Genomic DNA, 20,298 nt, shown 5'->3' on the forward strand with positions numbered 1-20,298 from the left:
AGCTGTCCTACGTCCCCCAGAGTACTCTCCCTCGGGAAGGTCCCCCATGTGGTGTGTGGGGTGCAATAAAGCTTTCACCCAGCCTCAGCAGCTCCCGTCCTGCTCCAGCCCTCTCTCCCTCCCTTCCTAGCCTGGGATGCCCTCCTGGGAAGCACCTGCTGGACTCTTCTCCCAGGGCCTCTTCTGGATGTGACGAGGCATTTACTTAGCCTGTGGCTCCCAGTCAGGGAAAGGACGGCAGCCAGCCACAGTGGCTGAAAGAGACTTGTCTGCGTCCTCCAGGAAGTCACCAGGATTGGCCTGATTCTATAGAGGGAAAGAGTTACTCCTTCTTGCCAAAGAAGTTATTAAGCTAATTGAAGTGGTTCCTTGCCCTTTCAGGTCCTTTGAGAACAAATGTGGGTACCAAGGTGCTCCCACAGGCCCCAGGGTAAACCCTCCCATGTGTCTATCTTACTCTGTGAATTACCTGTCTAGCACCCAGAAACTGTGGGCTTCCAGATGCTGAGATGCATCTCTATTCATGGTTTTTTTTGTTTTTGTTTTTGTTTTTTGAGATGAAGTCTCACTCTGTTGCCTAGGCTGGAGTACAGTGGTGCTATTGCAGCTCACCACAACCTCCGCCTCCCGGATTCAAGCAAATTCGCCTGCCTCAGCCTCCCTAGTAGCTGGGATTACAGGCGACCACCACCACACTTGGCTAGTCTTCGTATTTTTAGTAGAGATGGGGTTTTGCCATGTTGGCCAGGCTGGTCTCGAACTCCTGACCTCAAGTGATCTGCCCACCTTGGCTTCCCAAAGTGCTGGGATTACAGGCGTGAGCCACCACGCCCGGCCTCTACTCATCTTTGCATCTCCAGTACCTGATGCCTTGCTCAGTGTTCAGAACCCACTTAATAAGCATTTCATCCTTCAATGAATAAAGAAGTGAATTAATGATTGAATAAACAAGTAAGTGTATTTATGAATGAACAAATAAGTCACAGAGTGGCTTGGTGATAGGAAACTACCTAGCTTCAGGGAGACAGCCTTCAGTACAATCTTAGAAGGGGATTTTCTCATGGTGCAAACACCAGCGTAAAACAGTCTAGAGCCGCAGCACACAGTGGGTGGTTTAACTCTGCAGCCTTGGGCTCGCCAGCCTGCAACCGGAGACTCTACTGTGAGGTGACTCACCTAAGGAAATAATGGTGCGGAAGAACAGAATGATCAATGGGGTCACAAACGCTGCAGAAATGTACACCTCAGAGGTTGCTTCTTAGGCAAAAAAAAAAAAAAAAGGAAACAAGTCCTGTGTTCGCGAATCAGAGATTGGCTAAACCATTTTATAGATGTAGAGTTTTTCTTGGATTCCCCATATTTCTAGTATTTCCTCCATGTGCATATTACTTGTGTAAAGCCTGGGGAAAAAAAAGTATAACTATTACTATTAGGACAGGAATCTGCAAGCAACAGCCCAGGGGCCAAATCTGGACCATTGCCAATTTTTGTAAATAAAGTTTTATTGAAATACCATCACACTCTTATTTATGAAAGAACTGAATGTTTACTACAGAAACCACGTGGCCCCTAAAGCCAAAAATACTCAGTAGCTGGCTCTTTACAGGAAAACTTTGCTGATCCTGGTGTGAAATGTTCAATGACAAGAAAAAAATATGACATACATTTCAGTAAGAACTTACACAGAAGTATGTACTTTTTTGCTAACCACATTTTTAGTTGCATAAAAAGGACTGGAAAAGTATAAATTAAAAATATTCACCTAGAGTTTGATAGATCAGTAGGGTGACTAGAGTTAACAATAATTTATTGTACATTTCAATATAGCCAAAAGAGAATAATTCAAATGTGTCTAGAATAGACAAAAGATAATATTTTTTGAGACAGGTTTTTGCTCTGCTGCCCAGGCTGGAGTGCAGCAACACGATCTCAGCTCACTGCAACCTCTACCTCTTGGGCCTAAGCAATCCTGTCACCTCACCCTCCCAAGTAGCTGTAGCTGGGACTACAGGCGTGTGCCACTACCCTGGCTAATTTTTGTATTTTTTATAGAGACAGGGTTTTGCTATATTGCCCAGTGCTGTGTTCAAGTGATCTGCCCACCTCGGCCTCCCAAAGTGTTGGAATACAGGCATGAGCCTCTGGGTCCAGCCAAGATAAATATTTAAGGTGATGAACGTCCCAATTACCCTGATACCATCTTTATACATTATATGAATGTATCAAATTAGCACATTTACCCAAAAATCTATACATAAACTATGCATCAATAACAAAATATTTACTAGTTTGGCAAAAATAAAAGTTCACAGTGATTATTCCTGAGTGGTGATAGGCATACATATTTAATTTTTTTATTTTTTATTTATCTGTATCTCTTAAAAGTCCAAGATGAACGAGAATTACTTTATAGTAAGAAAAAAAGAATAATGAAGTCATTGAACAACAACAGCATCATAAAGTCAGTGAACGGGACTCGTGGAGGAGACCAAGTGGAAAGGTTTTGTTTATTTGTTTGTTTGTTTGTTTTTGAGACGGAGTTTCACTCCTGTTGCCCAGGCTGGAGTGCAATGGCACAATTTCAGCTCACTGCAAACTCCACCTCCCAGATTCAAGCGACTCTCCTGCCTCAGCCTCCCGAATAGCTGGCATTACAGGCACCCGCCACAATGCCTGGCTAATTTTTGCATTTTTAGTAGAGACGAGGTTTCGCCATGTTGGCCAGGCTGGTCTCGAACTCCTGACCTCAGGTGATCCACCTGCCTCAGCCTCCCAAAGTATTGGGATTACAGGAGTGAGCCACTGTGCCCGGCCCCAAGTGGAAAGGTTTTGAAGGTCACTAATAAGGACATTTCTGAGGAGTCTGGCCCCAGTCAGGGACGGACATGAATATTGCCAAGCCTTCTCCCTCAACAGGGATTATGATGCCACACAGCAGCTTTGCTGAGGGATCACTCCAATTTTTCAGGGCAAATTACTGAATTTTTAAAAAATGAAATGAAATGAAAATAAAAACACATATTTTAGCAACAAATCTAAAATACATACACATTTAGCAATAAAGAGAAGCATGTATCTGTCCTGTTCTTCAAGAAAACCACCACTGCACACACTTCATGTTGAACTCAACTTTAACATGTTGGACCTGTTCCAAAATGCCTCTCAAGATGATTGAGGACAACTGAGAGTGTCCAAAAACCACGATGACAACCACCGTGCTAAGAGTTTCTGGACATTACTTTAATGAAGAGAAGAGAGCACTGTGGCGCGAAACTGTTTCATCGTGCATCAAATGGTTTTGGAACTGAGGTCAAACAAAAGAAAAGAAACTAGCTTTGGCCAAAAGTCTAGTCCTACAAGTTGCCTCTGTAAGGGAAAGAACTGATTTCTCCGTGAAATGTCCTGGGCCCCACGGCACAGGGTAAAACTGAAAGGTTCCCCAAAGGTAGACACTGCTTGCAAGAAAAGCTGGAAAATGACCCCATCCTTTGGAAGCAAGTGAGGAGGTGTTAAAGCCAAGCCCATCCTCATGCCCACATTGGAGGCAGCCTCCTGGCTGGGCACCGTTAAGGGGAGGGCCGGCCTCCCATGTGGCATGGTGGGCAGCCAAGCCAAGGAGTCAGCTTGTGCTGTGCCTCTCGCTTCTCCCAGACACATGCCACATGTCACACAAAAACCCCAAGGCTCACAGCAACAAAGAGATGGGTCCCACAAGAAGCTAAGTCCTGGACAACTTTCTCTTGGGGGTGGTGGGAACAGGAGGCAAATGAATTCTGCCTGGACCGCTGCCCTTGCTTTCGGCACGGCCCCCATTTTGCCCAGGCCCACCCATCAGGTAGCTGAAGATGATGTTTGTTCAGACATGCATTGTTTTGGGACTCTGCGGTCTTTTTTGAAGATGTGGCTCAGGGAAAGGATGGTGGCAAATCTCTGTGCTTAGTTTGGCCCTGTTTGTTGCAAGCTGAGCCGCTGAATTCTAGATCCTGTCTCACAGGCACATTTCAGAGGCACAGCACTCATTTCTTATATTCTGCTAATCAGCCCTGCTATTACCGGGAAGGTGCAGTCACTGACCAATCCTGGCTGGCGCCACCCCATCATACTCACAATATGCAAGGACTTAGGTGAAGACAGTACGCAAAATGCAACAAAAACAAATAGATGGAAATACAGCCCTGGTAAACCTAAACCAAACCTGGCTTGAGGATGAACCGAGAGGCCCCACAGAGAGCAAAGAGCCCACATGCACCCCGATGTAGACCTTTCTTAGCTACCTGGCTCCCAGGGGACCCCAGCCCAGCTCAGGTGCCTTAATGAGCAGGTTCTGCCCAAGAAACAAGTCCCATAGCTCTGCCCAAGTCCTGTTCCCCTAAGTTCCTTTTGGGAGTGGGGAGGGGGGCACAGCTTTCTGAAAAGGGCTTTCCAGATGGCGCCTGGCTGCGGCAGTGCCAGACTCCACAGCTTAAGTAAATGTTGCCATCGCCCCATCCTGCCAGGAAAAGGCAAGGGGGACCCATGGCCGCTCTCAGCTGCAGCGACGCTCACTTCCTGGGGAGATCAGAGTCCCCCCACCACCTGCCCACCCCCCCAACACCATACACCCTTCTTGGAGAGTCCCTTTCCTCTGCATTTGCAAGCCTCACTCAGCCCCCGCCTCCTTCCTCCACATGCCAGCACCATCAACAAGGGTGGAGAGATGCGCCCATCAGATGCCGACAGAGGAGAGGAAGGCGAAGGGAGGTGAGACACCCAGAAGGGCAGCAAACAGGCCCAAGGGTCACAGATGGCAAAGGTTCCAGCCCAGTCATCACAGATTTGGGAAGTGTGCACAAATCCAATCTGATCTCTGCAGGTGTTTCTCCACCCCTGCCATCAATGCTCCAAAACAGCTCTACGGGTAAAGGGGTTAACTACTCACTCCCCTGACTTCCCGGGCTCAAAAGGCTTCCAAATGCTCCCTGCAGTTTTTTCCCATGAAATTCACTGTCTCCATCTCTAGATCGCCAAGTATCCCCACGATCTCTCTCTAGAACCCAGTGGAATTTCGAGGCCACTGTAACAGGGGCCTTGTTGAAGACAGCCCTGTACCCACCCCTTTGAAACATCAGAGCTCCCTGCCAGAAACTTCTTGGGGAGAAGGGGCAGACCTGGGAAATGCGCTCAGGTGTAGAGGAAGAAAGTCTTACCTTACCCTTCCTGGGAACGCACTTCCTATGAGCAGGACACAAAGATTCAAACCAGAGAAGGAATTGGAAAGATAAGCAACCTGGCAGTGAAGGGATCTGGGCAACCACAAGGACCCCAATCTGCTCTCTATGCAAAGGCTGCCCCAGCTCTGCAGAAGTGGCCCATGGCAGGTTACATAACACGGTGGGCATCATTTCCCAGCTACCTGAGTGCACGGTAAGCATGCGAGTGGGTAAGAGTCAGACCCTGGAAGCTCGTGATACCTGGTTTTGGCCAAACCATCAATCAGAGTGTCCACTGTGGCTGTTTGCAACGCAAATTACTGACTCCCACCCCAACACATCCAAGGTGGTGGTCAAGTCCTGAGCCTGGAACCTCCCATTCAAGTTAATGGAAATCACGCAGCTAACGCTTCAAGCTCTGTTTTGAAAATTGACTGCTTAATTCCTTGCCTCATTGTAACCTGTCCTTAGCTCATCTATGTTTTCCTTATTTCCATTAAATTTAGGTTTAAACGAGTGTTTCCGTCCCTTGCGCTAACATGTGTAGGGAGGAAAGCATCATGGAGCTCCTCAGAAGCTCAGCGGGCAGGAGTGCTGGAAACAGAAGGGCAGCTCAGGCAACGCGGTGTCCATCCCGCAGATGGGCCAAGTGAGGCCGCCAGAGAAACACATTTGAGTGACCCCCCGGCCTGGAATCTAATCCCTCGCAAGCAAAACCCAGAGAGGGTGCTCTGCCTCTGGGATTTTATGTCGCACATCTCTGATGTTACACTCCCAATTTGAAGACTTGCAGAGCCTGTGCAAGTACCCTCTTTCTGAAATGCCAAGTGACAGTGGAGTGGCATCAAGCAGCCCCAGAGAAGTGGGATTTATGGCTCCATATAAAGGGGTCAGAAAGATGGTAAAAGCCCCGAAGTGTTACTGGTTGATCCCAAACCATCGCTTCTAAACACAAGATGATACAAGTTCCCCAAGTGAATGGGAAGTTTACAAAAAGAAACTGCTGGTAGGCATCCGGCTCCCAGGGAAGGAGGAGCACGATGCGACAGCCGCACATGAACCAGCATCTGAGAGCAACGGCGATCCCGGCATGAGAAGGGTGTCCCGAGTGGACAGACCACCCTGAGGCCCCAGCAGAAAGGTGGCCGCCAGGGGAGGACACGGGGACCTCTGACCCTGTGCCCCATCTGACATTCCCCAGGAGACACCTGACCAGCCGGCTTATTCGTTTAGGCGGGCGGCCACCTCAGCTCTCGGCTCTCAGCTCAGGGGACGGGCCTTGGCTGGCGTCCGCCTGGGCACAGCTTCGGCACACACGAGCCGAGCCTCCGTAAATCTCCGCAAACACGGCGGCCGCCTGCACACGCTTCCACGGCAGGGACGGAAGGGCTGCATATGGCGCTCGGCTTTCACAGCTGAGCTTTAAAAAAAGTGCAGCTTTTCATCTCACTGAACCAGCTCCCAAATTAGGAGGTGGGGAAGGGAGGCTGGAGTTGGGGTGGGGTGGGGGCAGAAAAATAAGGAAGCAGGGAACAGGGGAAGGGGGAGGGGGAACATTTAAGGCTAAATGTGATTTTAAAAGGAATCTCAGACTATAATCTGTTCATAAGGTCCCTCTGGAAAATTAAATAATGTTGCCTATTTGTCATCCCCAAGTTGACTAATTTCAAGTTCCTAATATCATTTTTAAAATGACATATATATATATATATATAAAAAAATAAAACAATGAAGGAGTCAACCTAAGAGGGCATCACTCACATGCTTGAGCCTGGGCTAAAAAATTTTTAAGTATTATTTATAAATGGGATTATTGTTTTCCAAAGTTCCACTCTGCAAAGAGATTAGTTGCCACCATGCTCAGGGGGGTCTCCCCAAGTCCTTTTTAATTCCCTGCCTAGAGGTGAAAGGTGGTTGGAATGGAACAGGAGGAAGAAGCCTGCTCCGGCAGTTTTCCTGGAATTGCCTGGAAACTTTTACTTTCTGTTTCCTCTGCTGATAATGACTGTCTTCGGCTCTGCAGCCAGCTCCCCTCTCCCCCCTTCCAGCCCCCTGTTGCTGCAGCCTCCCCGAGCTCCGGTATAAAGTTTGGCTTTTGCAGCAGGAAGCAGCTGGGCCAAGCAACCAGCGAATGATAATGACCTCAGAAATCTGCTGTTCGCTCGGCAACAATAGGGTGCTCAGTCTACTGGAAAATTGTGTTCATCAGCTAACTCTGCTCAGTTACTAATTGACATTGCCAAATATTTTAAGAACAATTGGAATGCACAAGCAAAAAAAAAAAAAAAATGAAGATCTTAATCCTCAAACTCAAATTTTTTTTCTTTTTCTTTTTCTTCTTTTGGGTGCCTGGATTTGTTTGTGTATGGAGCAGGCACTGGTTATCGTGAATGGGGGCAGGGAAGGGGAGCCACATGAGAAAAAGAGGTGGAAAAGAAAGAAAATCTATCATATCACTACACACCCCATGTAAATGCGAGAGCGCCCCAGATAAAGGCCTTTGATGCTGTGGTCAATGGGATGGAGACCCAGCATTTCAGGAATGCAGCTCTAACAACAAAAGAAGACCTCGCAAGGCTTTTAGCCCAGCTGACCAAATAATCCTTGTCCATCTCAAAATATTATACCAGAAGTAGTAGGGGTTAACGATATTTTCATCTTTGCATCTCTCCCTGGCTTTCCATTGATCCTGTAACTTAGCCGACTTTATTTAATGAACAGAGGGTCAATGCATTCAATTACCCCCTTCCCACCATCAACACTTCAATTATCCCCACTCCAAAATTACGGGGAATTCGGAAGGTAACTGCCCTGTTGGATATAATGAACAGTATCGTTTCTTAGTACATTAAGTTTTAATTATTCTGAGTGTGATTTCCAAAGCAAAATCTAAAGAAACAGAACTTTGGTCGTTTTCTGACTCAGAGCAAAGCTAGGATTCGAGCTCAGCCTTAGAGGAGGTTTTAGAGAAAGATGCAAAGATTAATGCCATAAGAGTGTCTGCATGCAAGCCAGAAACGAGGAGGTATCGAAACAGCCACCCCGCTTTCTAAATGTCATAAAAGAGTAAAATTTATAAGCTGCTGCTTTCCAAATAGTTTCTCTTTGCATTGTACACGGAGGCAGGAATGACATTGACCACGGTGTGAAATTACTGGTAAGTCAAATAAACAACAACACAACAAAAATAAAACAAAGGGGGAAGATGGGGAAGTGATCTGTGTGACTAGTTTTGTCCATTTTCTGCTAGAAAATATGACCTCTCAATTTGTCAAAGGTCCTAGTTTTCGCAGTTGATCTTAAGCTTGGTTCTCAGCAGTTTGGAGAGCCAAAGAACAAACACATTTTCTGGTTCACTGGAATCATTTTCACATGTTCACTGATTCAAACATTCTTTTGCTCACATAACAAACAGCTGCATCCCACATTAGCCTAGCCAGTGACAGTCGCCCATCTCGGCAATAACTGTTTGATTGCAAACTTGACCCCTTCTTCGTCTCGGTCTGAGCAAGACATTTTTAAACAGCCACTCCGTTCCCAATCCTTCTTTGCAAAGAATTACATCAGATAACAAAGGACGTCTCTGCCACTCATTGTAAGCCTTCTTCTAGAGATCTGTTCTAAGAGGCTCTGTAAAAAGGTTTTTTATGATGAATTCAGAACTACTATCATGTTAAGAGCAGCGATTTATAAAGAAGAATTCATTGGTTAAGATCTGAAAAAATAGTTTCTCAGGCCCTACTGACCCAGTTTTCAACAAAAAAAAGAATCAAGTGATGCAAATTAAGTTTTGCGACATTGTTATGCAGTCTGAGAAATTTGTAAAACCGTGTTTTGCAGTTATTTCTTAATAGAAGCCTTAATAAGTACTTCTTTCTTTACTTAAGGGCTTAAAGATTTTTTTTCTCTCTCCTTCACCTTGCAGGTTTCTCTTTAACAGGTAATAATAAAATACCCATTGTACCCAGATTTTTATTTAAATGCTTATTTTAATCGCACTTTTATACAAGTCAAACTTGTTGGAAATAAGAGGGAGGACTAACCAGATTTGGTTAAGAGTCCTAAATCCCAGGGAAACCTGAATGCCCCAGACGCACAGCTGATTCGGGTTGCATATTGGTATGACCTCAATTCTCCTACTTAGTCAGAAAATTATGAAAGGGTCTAATTTGAATATGAAGAAAACAAAGAAGTCAACCAGAAATGAAAGAATCAGTATTCACAATTGTAAAATACTTCAATGAGGGGAAATAAAAGTGAGAAGATAACCACAACTCAAGTATAATTCTCTTTTGAGTCATGAGCACGGTTGGTTCTTTTTAAGCAAAATGGGTTTTTTCAACCGAGCACTGAGAGATGGGCAAGCAACAGAGATGGGAATAGCATGAGGGCTATCACTTGGCCAGAAGGTGAGAAAAACACGGTAAACACGTCATTAATGAAGCTGAACATTTGGTGTCAGAATATTCCGACCAGAACCTTACATTTCAGGTCTGAGAGAGGGATGGAAATCTGTCAATGTTAACTCCACGTCACTCTAAAACCTTAGGGGAAACAGTGTGCTGTCTGCAGCCTGTCCTGTAAAGGTCCCAATTCAAAATCCGAGACGACACATGCCAGAAGAGGAGACCTCATCCTAGGAGACCAGAAAGAGTTCCTCCTGACATTGGGACACCTGGCACTTGGCTGCCTCTCGTGTAGGGATTTATGTTTACATGGTGAAAACCCTTCCCTCGAATCTTAGTGTGTTCCTTGTGGCAATCGCTCCAGGTAGTGTGACCTCACGCCTCCATGGCACTCATGCTGCTGGTTAGACACTTCCTAAGCGTCTCATCAGTAATAAATCCCAAACAAGTCTAGGACTCCAGGAGTTGACAGTGTGTTTCATGGGTATTTAAGCAGCGGCATTAAGTGCTATCGGAATCTCTGGAATGTGCAGACCAGATTTATGTGTCTTAACAATTCTTTACTGGTTTGTAATAAGCCGGCAGAGTCCCACTTTATTTTAATACTAATTTTGTCCTAGAAGAAGAGTATGACTGTAACAGCAAAGCTAAAACTGGCATCTACTTAAGAAGTGCAGCCGTGAATTGCCTCCAAGATCGAAATAGGTATCTAAACCAAGGAGTGAGGGTGGGATCAAGAAAGAAGAAAAAACTTTTTAAAAATGACCCTCAACAGTGTGCTGCTACATCTTTAACAGTGGGCAAGGCAGTGCCTCGAGGTGCCTCAAACTGTCTTTCATTTTCTAGACTTAATGGCTGATTGCAGAAATCAATGTTGCCATTAGTAACAGGGTATTTGTTATGGCATGATTTCCTCTGTTGTTAGGCTGCAGAATGATTACAGTATTAGCGAGGTGCTTTCTTTATAAAGGGCTAAAGATATAACTTTCAATTTACTACCCATTAGTAAGGGGCTTTGGAAATATGGATGAAGGCAACACCTTACCCGCTGTTAGGTGGTGATTTTAATTTAGCCATCTGAGGCTAGCGTGTTTTTGTTGTTGTTGCTGCTGTTGTTGTTTTACGTTTGTTTTTTTTTTAACTGGGCCAAGAAGCTTCATCATTTCACAGACAGTTTGATGACAGATTTTCTGCTTTGCTATTTTAGACCCCAAAGCTGTATCGCCCGTGTAACACAGTACAATTTAAGACATAACAGTCGTGTGTCTGTGTTTCAAATGCCTGTACTTTTCCAAACCATCAGAGGAAAGTGGTGGGGCTCTTTAGGTCACTCAGATCTGGCAGGTGAGCCATGTTGTAATTTTGGAAGGGGCCAGAAGATAGGTTTGGCTTAGGGAGGGAGACTGCGGTGCCTGCGTAAGAGAATTATGCGACTACGCCAAGCAGGAGAGAAAGACGGTGAAGTTTGGAACTTACACATTCACACCCAGGGACAGAGCAGAATGCCAGTTCCTGAGTTCCAGAGACGAGATGATAGCCGACAGCGTCAGGCCATGAAATGGGGTTGGACAATTGCAAGAAAAAGGTAGATTATGTCCACTGAAAAATGTACCACCTGGCAGCTTTCTTCTTTCTTTCTTTCTTTTTTTTTTTTTTAGACAGTGTCTCACTCTGTCACTCAGACTGGAGTGCTGTGGTGTGATCTTGGCTCACTGCAGCCTCCGCCTCCCAGGCTCAAGCGATTCTCCTGCCTTAGCCTCCCGAATAGCTAGGATTACAGGCATGCACCATCACATTTGCCTAATTTTTGGACTTTTAGTAGAGATGGGGTTTCTCCATGTTGGCCAGGCTGGCCTCAAAGCCCTGACCTCAAGTGATCCACCTGCCTTGGTGGCCCAAAGTGCTGAGATTACAGGCATGAGCCACCATGCCTGACCTCAACCTACTTTCTTGGTAGCCAGTGCTCAAGGGAAGGCCTAAGAGGTGAAAGGACTGCCCTTTCCCTCCAGTCAAGGAGGGAAAGAAAGGCATGGCCCAGTGTTCAACACACCCATGTCCTCGATCAAGACCCACTGGCCTTGGAACTGACTGGAGGCCTGGGAGCAGAACCAGGCAGCCCTGGGCAGGGCTGCTGTGCAAGCTGCTTCGCCCCACTTCCCAGCTAACCTACCTGAGGAGGACGGCGAGGAGGGGTGCGGGCTGTCCTCCTGGGCACTCCCGGTCTGGGAGAGGCCGCCTCCGACCCCGCTCTCCTCGGTGACGTTGGAGGAGCCCGGCGTGGTGGAGCGGCTCACCGACTGAGACTCCTGGTCACTACCCGAGCCACGCCGCTCATCCAGGCCCACATGCAGCCCATCCTCCTCACCCTTGCGGTCCCGCTTGTGGACACGGGAGTGCACGACCACCTGGTGGTAGGTGCGGAACACCCGGCCGCAGTCGGGGCACTCGGTGGGCTTCTCCTTCATGTTCCCAGGACCCTGCAGGTTATACTCGAGCGTCTGGTTCAGCCCGTGTGACAAAAAATCCCGACTGCTTTCTAAAGGGTCGAGCTTACTTGGCAGGTCTCTCTGGCTGCCCACTTTAGTGCTGTGAACCAAATCAGCAGGCATTTTCTGCTTAGAGCCATCTGCTCCCACTAACACGTACTCCCGCTTCTCCTTATCAAACAGAACCCCGGCGTTTGCCAAAGTGTCTTCGTGGTTGCGCTGCAGCGGATGCTCTTTAGACAAGAAGCCATGTTCCATGGCCATGCCCCTGGCCATGAGCTGCCAAGCCTGGTAGCTGTTCACGGGGTCCATCTCCGCAGCCTTGGCAGCCGCCTGCAGCCGCTCGATGCAGCTGGATTTCAGCGGCGGCACGAGGTTGAGGCATCCCAGGAGGGAGTGCTTGTCCCCCTCCGGTACGCCGTGGGCCATGCTGGAGATGGGAGATAGCAGCTTCCCCAGCGCTTCCTTCTCCTTCATGGGCAGTTCACCCTTGCCATAGAGCTGGCTGGGCTCGCTCAGGCCGGCTTTGTCCGGGGCCATGAAGCCGCTCTGCAGGCAGGAGAGGTACCTGGAGTACAGGTTAGCGTGGGCCTCCTGGGACATGCCGCCCATGGGCACAGGCACCTCGGGGTCGCTGGGGGACTTGTTCTTCACCGACAGTTTGTTGAGGTGGACCTTCATGTGGTTCTTGAGGAACCAGGGCTCCTTGAAGCGCCGGCCGCAGATCTGGCAGCAGTGCTCGAAGGAGTCTTTGTGCTTGCGCATGTGGCCCTTGAGGAACCACGCCTGGCTGAACACCTGGCCGCACACCTCGCAGCGGAATTCGTTGGCCGACTGTTCCCCACCGCCATTGGGGCCCTGGCCCTGGGCCGACTCGGCGGTGATGTGTGCCTTCTCCACGTGGCTGATGAGCTCCTCTTCCTGCGAAGCCGCGAAGTCGCACAGCGTGCACTTGTAGGGCTTGTGCAGGATGCGGATGTGGCGGTCCAGCTCCTCGCGCTTCTTGAATTTGCCCTTGCAGAAGGTACAGCGGAAGCCCGCCGCCGGGGCCACCGCATCCTCTTGCACGCTGGCCGGCTTGGGCGAGGGCACCGGGTGGGCCACATCGGGCACGCTATGGTTGGCGGGCAGGGCCAGGGTGCAGGCGGCCAGCGCGGCCTGCTGGGCGTGCGGCGGGGGCTTCAGGTCCGGCCGGGGCTGCAGCAGGCTGCCCTTCAGCTGCTTGTCCCGCAGGATGGCGCGCTCCTCCAGCTCGTGCAGCAGGCGGTTCTCCTCGCGCACGCGCCCGCGCCCCTTGCCCAGGTTGCCCAGCTTGTGGGTCCGCAGGTGGATCTTGAGGTTCCCCTTCTGCGCCGCCCTGTGGTCGCAGTACGGGCACTTGAAGGGCTTCTCGCCCGTGTGCGTGCGCATGTGCAGGGAGAGGATGCTGTTGAAGCGGAAGCGCTTGCCACAGAGCGGGCACGGGTACTTGCGGTTCTTGCGGGCGTCGTCCTCGATGTCGCTCATCTGGGACATGATACCCAGGTTCTGCCCGTTGAGGAACTGCTGCAGGTCCACCCTCCCGTTGAGGCTGGTGTCCACCTCCCGGCCCAGCTGGTTGGCCAGGAGCGCCATCTGACTGCCCATGGGCTGGCCGCTCATGGGCACGTGGGCTTTCTCCTCCAGGGATGCGGGGGGCTTCTCCTCAGGGTTGGGCCGGGGATGGAGCTCGGGGAAAGCATGGCTGAGCTGGGAGGTGATCTGGTGCAGCTTCTGACTCATGGCATACTGGCCGTTGAGGACGGGGCCGCTCAGGTGGGGCTCAGCTTCCGGCTCCGCCGAAGACACTCCAAGGCATAGGCTCGCTTCTTCCATCCCTGAAAAGAGAGGCAGAGTTCAGATCCGTGCCAGGTGCGGCTATGGCGCCATGAATCAATAGCATTGGCGGGCAGGGAATTTGCATTTCATGCCTTACCTACACATAATCATGCTAAGGAATTCTAGTCAAAAACAATAATAAAAAAATGAATTATTAAATGCCAATTATGCAATATGGCATTGCTCCTCCAATTTGTTTTGGCGACAGATCGTCTTCCTTGTATTTTCTATTTACAGACTGCAATTATTCATTCACCTTTAAATTATTAATGTTTTACCACTTTCAACACCTAATAACAAATCAAGGGTCTACGTGTGAAACTTTTTCTCCGTTGCCCCATTGTCGCACCTGTACCTGTTGGTTCAGTCCAAAGTTTGCCTGAGAGCAGAATGACTTCTCCCATAAGACCAAATAAACCCACTTGAAACTTCTGTTTCCATTTACTACATTCAATACATTCACCAGTCTGAGATGAAAGAGATCATTTTATGATTTGGCCAAAAAAAAAAAAAAAAACCAAAAAAAAACCCCAATGGTATGATATTTACTGGTACATAATAAAACAAGATAATGTTTTGGGAAAAAAATAAAGTAAAGGACAGGCTTTAGAACAATAAAAGGGATTTTGCTTTAGTCAACAAAAAGTGCAGTAATATCTCATTAAGCTGATTAGTATGCTGCTTAGAAACAGTACTAGGTGCTGTAACACATGATTATAATCATAAAAATCCTTCAGTGTTTGCAAGGAAGCATTAACGAGGTATATTAAATTTTAAGGAGACTGCGAGTAGCGGCTTTGCAAACCTCAGAGATTAAGATTTAACCCTTATGTTACGAAACACTGTTATTTTGTCATTTGGTAACTGTGCCCATCAAAAGAAGTATAAATTATCTCCTGACGGAATCTTAGCAGATTGTTGAAGTTGTTCAAATTTGGGTCAAAGGAAACACCGATACCTTATAATGGGGCTCTTCCCATCCTTCAGTGGCAAGATATCCAAAGCAGGGACTTCGATTGGGTTTAAAGAGATCTTTTATAGAACTAGATAAAAACCCATTAAAATCCAGGGATGATGCCATAGGAAGTCTCAACCAAGTTTGAGTGTTTTTAATAACTTTCCCAATATACAATAATGAGTACAAATTGTACCTGCAGTATGTGTTTTGCAGAAAATTAGAACTCAAAGTTGTTTGTTAAACACTATCGTTCAAAGCTGGTCTGCATAATTGTCTTTAATAGTCCTCTCTGCCCCCTCTCCAGCCTGTGCAGAATGGCTAAAACCAGATGGTTCCAGGGAGGGCAGAGGAAACAGCCCCTTCCACATTGGAGCATATGGGGAGCTCAACTTTGCAAGACAATGAACCCCTGCCTGGGGTCCTTCCATTTCCAGCTATGTCTTCCACCTGAAGGACTCCAAATTTGTTTCCTGCCATTGGAATCATCTTTGCACACACCCCTCCTCTTGCATCCCATTGTTTAGATGTGTTGGGCAGCTAGGTGGTCCAGGAGCTGTTCTTAACCCCAGCCAGGACTGATTTCTGGGATAAGCGATTAACCAGGGGGACCTGTGGGGACAGAGCTCAACTGTGGAGGAAGCACAGGCAGGCTCGGCAGGGTCTGCTGCTTGCTGGGCCTCCCAACAGGAGACTGTGTGGCATGGAGGGTCTCCAATGGGAGATCTGACTTCCTTGGCAGGAGGAGTAGGGTGGTGAGTCTATCTTGCAAGGGAAGGGAAGAAAGAGCCATGAATGTTTATTTCCAGGCGGCCGAGGGATTACAGTGGTGGTGCTGGGCCAACCGTGTCCATGAATGAAAGATATACACAACTGTGCAAAGCGTGAAGACACACGTAAAGGTGCATGGGCACTTGCCATAGGAGAAGGCTTCCAGCTTGTTATCTTTCCTTTTTGTTTCTGGGGGCAGTCTACACTCAAATTTTCTTAAAACACACAGGCCCATTTTGGAGGTTGGTCAGAAAAAAGCTAATATCCCATGGAGGTTGCTGCATTCATTCAACAAACTTACCGAGATCCTTCCATGTGCCAGTCCCTAGCCTTGCCACTGGAGACATGATGGTGGACAAGACCTACCAGCCCCAGGACTCATGACACCCACTATCCAGCAGGGAGGAGCAGGCACAGTGTACAGAGGTTGCTGGAGGCTCCAGGCAGAGACTGGTGGCCCCAGGGCCCTGTCTGGCACCCTCTCTCCACCTTCAAGCCCCATACAGCTGCACTGGCTCCTCTTCTGAGCCAACAGGGATCATGACCCTGAAGCCACACGGGATTGCTCAGAATTCTACCCAACAGCTCCGTGGAAGTTTGGAAAGTCTAAGGCCAACAGGGCTGGCCCACTTCCAAAGGCTACCCAGTTGGCCAGCTCAGAAGACATGAATCCAGGAAGACAGGCTATTTTCAGGTTGCCGCTGATGAGCTGACGCCAATTCAGCAGGAGGAAGAGAAGGCTGAATGTGGAATGCGGCGAGACTGCAAATCAGCTTGGATGAGGGGCATGGTGTTGAAGACCATGTCCCCCAACACCACCACGATTCATGCTATACAAGTCATCAACTAAGGAACGTGGGAGTTTTCAGGTTTGGTTTGAGTATGGCATTCTTTTATTTTGTTCAAATCTACCTATCTATCTATCTATCTATCTATCTATCTATCTATCTATCTATCCATCCTGGCTGGAGTTAACAAAGCTTTGTAACCTCTTTAAGGTCTTTAAATGCCTTTGCTAGATTGTCAGCTGAGGATAGAATGTTCTAGAACATGCATGTTGCCCTGGTTCTTTTAATAGTTGGCTCTGTTCTTATTCATGTGAGTCTGAGCTCACACATCCTTTCTCACAAAAGCCCTCTGTGCCCACCCTGTCTGAGGCTGACACCCCAGCCTCTCTCTGTCCCAACACTTTACTTTCTTCTTCGTAGCATTTACCATTGGGGCAACATTTTGTCATTGATCCTTTTACAGACATGCTTCATTCCCGTGAAGGCAGAGGGTATATCTGTCTTGGTCAAGGATGAAGCCTTGGGTCCTCATGCAGAGTTGGCTTCCCTTAGGTTCGGTATGTCCCAAGTGAACGGATGAATGAGTGAATACAGACTCACTCTAACCTCAACCTTATGTGACCTAACCTCAGCCTTTGCACAAGTCCAGAGCACCTAAAATCAGTCATGTGCCCTAACCTCAACCTTCCTACAAATCCAAGAGCACCTACAATCAGTCATGTGACCTAACCTCAGCCTCTGCACAAGTCCAAGAGCACCTACAATCAGAATCGGACAGAGTTGGAAGGGTCTCTCGCTACCACTGAGAAGCTGAAGGTTCAGAAACCACCAAGGGAAAGCCACCCCTGGCCAGCCATGGTGGCTCATGCCTGTAATCCCAGCACTTTAGGAGACCAAGGTGGGTGGATCACTTGAAGTCAGGAGTTCGCGATCAGCCTGACCAACATGTTGAAACTTCGTCTCTACTAAAAATACAAAAATTAGCTGGGGGTTGTGGTGGGCATCTGTAATCCCAGCTACTTGGGAGGCTGAGGCAGGAGAATCACTGGAACCCGGGAGGTGGAGCTTGCAGTGAGCTGAGATCACGCCATTGCACCCCAGCCTGGGCAACAGAGCGAAACTCTGTCTAAAAAGACGAAAAACAGAAAAAACGAAGGGAAGGGAAGAGAAGGGGAGGGAAGGGGAGGGGAGGGAAGGGAGTCTACACCCCCAACTTTCCCAGTCTAGGTGTCCATGGTGATCACCCCACGCTTGGACCACCCCTGATGGCCCAATTGCTGAATACTAGGAGACAAAGCAATGGTTCCCTTTAGAACTTAACTGACCGTCACTACCCATGGGAGACCCCAGGGTTTCAGAGGAGCTGGCCAGCTCCCCAGGAGACGCTTCCAGGATATTGGTCCCCAGCCCTTGAATAAGCCTGGGAGAAGCTTACACGGAGCCTTACTGGGAAGCAGGACCACAATAGTCAGCTCAGAATCCTCTGTGATTCCTCAAGCAGGTGCAGCTGAGGCCGCTGCAATGGGGCAGTCGTAACTGACGCCTGCTGCTCGACTTAGAGCAAGAAAGGGAAGCACGAGTTCCTGGAAAGAGTATGGGGTAATTGGTGTGCTGTCTCTGCGCCAAAACAGCCGAGGCAGGACAAGCTGGCCCCAGGCCCGGCCTGGGACTCGCAAAACCTGGGTCAGCCCCAATTTCTCCAGCCTTGACACTTCACTCATCCAGAATGCATTTATTCCTTACCTTAGCCATTCAGTCAGTATTTGCCAGGGGCCTTCCATGTACCTGCCCTCGAGGGCCTGTGGATCTAAGAGGCCAGTGTGAGTGAGTGTCCACAAGTAACAGGGGAGCAATGAAAGGTCCCTTTGAGGCTGAATGCAAAGCTGGGGAAAAGAGAAACCATCTCAGCTTTGGTGTCTGATGGTGTGTGTGTGTGTGTGTGTGTTTCTGTGTGTGTGTAAGCACATTAAGTATGTCTGTGTTGAGGGAAGGGTGGGGAGTCCCTACCTGGTAGCCCTCTAGAAATGTATACAAATGCCTACACTGGGAAACTAAGGCATCATTAATCCTACTGTTAAAAGATTGAATCCAACTGCAGACATAAGAGCTCACGGGCCTGGGGGAAGTGGAGTTGCCTGCAAACGAGATGATCTGTTGGAAGGGGCCGGATGCAATGGCTCACACATGTAATCCCAGCACTTTGGGAGGCTGAGCCCCAGGAGTTTGAGGCCAGCCTAAGCCACATGGCAAAGCCCCATCTCTACTAAAAATATAAAATAATTAGCCAGGCTTGGCGGTGCATCCCTGTAGTCCCAACTACTTGGGAGGCTGAGGTGGGAGGCTCACTTGAACCTGGGGAAGTCGAGACTGCAGTGAGCTATGATCCGTACCACTGCACTTCAGCCTGGGCAATGGGAATGAGACCTTGTCTCAAAAAATAAAAATAATTCAAAAGATAATTTTTTTTAATTTTCAAAAAAGACCTGATGGAAGGTCTTATTACCCCTTTCCCTAGCCCACCACGGAGTAAGCCTTCCGTTTCAGACCATGCTGCTCCCTGACAGGCCCCATAGGGAATATCCCTGGAGGGGTCTCCTGCCACAGCACACCCCCGACCCCGCTGCCAGAGCACTTTAGCCTACACGCCCCACTGACCCTTCATTCAGCGCTGCATGACCCAGGAGCCGCAGCCACAGATTATTCACTTGGACTGATGTCCAGAAGAGGTTTTTGTAGGTGTTTCTAGGATTTTTTTATAGTTTCACAACTTATGTTTAAGTCTTTAATCCATGTGGAGCTAATCTCAATACTGGGTATACATGGACATAAAGATGGAGACAACAGGCCCTGGGGACTCCAAAAGTGGGGAGGGAGAGCGGGGAGGGAGGGTTGATAAAAATGCCTATAGGGTACAATGTTTGCTATTTGGGCGATGGGTGCACTAGAGGCCCAGTCCCCAGCATTATGCAATATACCCATGTAACTTAACAAACATGCACACGTACCCCCGAAATTTTAAAAATGGAAGCCAGGGGCCAGCAGACGGCAGGCCATGATCCTGGGCTTAAGGCAATTGGGCAGCCAGGACTTTGAATAACCTCCACAAGAACTCATGGAACCAGTTCACCTGGACAGGAAAACCCTTAGCACAATTAAAAGCAAGCAAACAAACTACTACACAGTGAGAACAGTTTGCCCCTGGCCTTCAGTTCATTGCCCCAGCCTGAAACCTATAAGGAAGAGGATCAATAAACCCTGGTTGATTGATGGAAGGAACCAATGAATACATAATTTACCTAACTCTGCAAAGGCAGCCAAATGTCCTTACCGAGGCTGGACAGTTAAAGGCCACTGTAAACTCTCGTGTCTGCAGCATCATCTCCCCAACATAAAAATATGGCAACATTCCCCCCAGCCCCGATCTTTTCTGAGCACAGAGTCATGGGGTACCTTGGGGACTCAACTCGACAGCCAATATTGATGAAGAGCTAAGCTAGGCTCTTGGTGGCCACGGGATTCTTCATCACAATGTGAGAACTCCTGGGCTGCACCTCTAAACACAGGCAGGGGCCCCAGTGAAGGCTTCCAAACATTACAGGTTTTCTTCTTGAACAATGCAATTTCACACTCAGCAAATGAAACCCACCATTGGGTACACAGATTATCAAAATACATTCTGTGTCATCACTGCCGTCATTGCAGGTACTGTGAGCCATTCAGCTGCCTTTGATGGTGCTAATGGTTATTTTGATTTTGCATTTCTGCCTTCAAGACTATTTCCTGTGATATCAATGACAAAAGTTTTCACTTAACTCTTCCAATAGAGAACCTAATTGTATCTTTCAC

General features: G+C 48.3%; 1 protein-coding gene across 2 annotated transcripts in view; it reads right to left on the minus strand.

The window, feature by feature from the left end:
* Positions 1 to 20,298, minus strand: part of ZNF536 (zinc finger protein 536) — a 338,195-nt gene that overhangs the window by 255,101 nt on the left and 62,796 nt on the right. For both annotated transcript variants that reach the window (XM_025367308.1, XM_025367309.1), the window contains exon 2: positions 11,766 to 13,937. In XM_025367308.1, coding sequence (XP_025223093.1) covers positions 11,766 to 13,935 — 2,170 coding nt within the window. In that variant the 5' untranslated portion in view covers positions 13,936 to 13,937. The remainder of the gene's footprint in view (positions 1 to 11,765; positions 13,938 to 20,298) is intronic.

The sequence above is a fragment of the Theropithecus gelada genome, chromosome 19, assembly GCF_003255815.1.
Source record: "Theropithecus gelada isolate Dixy chromosome 19, Tgel_1.0, whole genome shotgun sequence".
Taxonomy (NCBI): domain Eukaryota; kingdom Metazoa; phylum Chordata; class Mammalia; order Primates; family Cercopithecidae; genus Theropithecus; species Theropithecus gelada.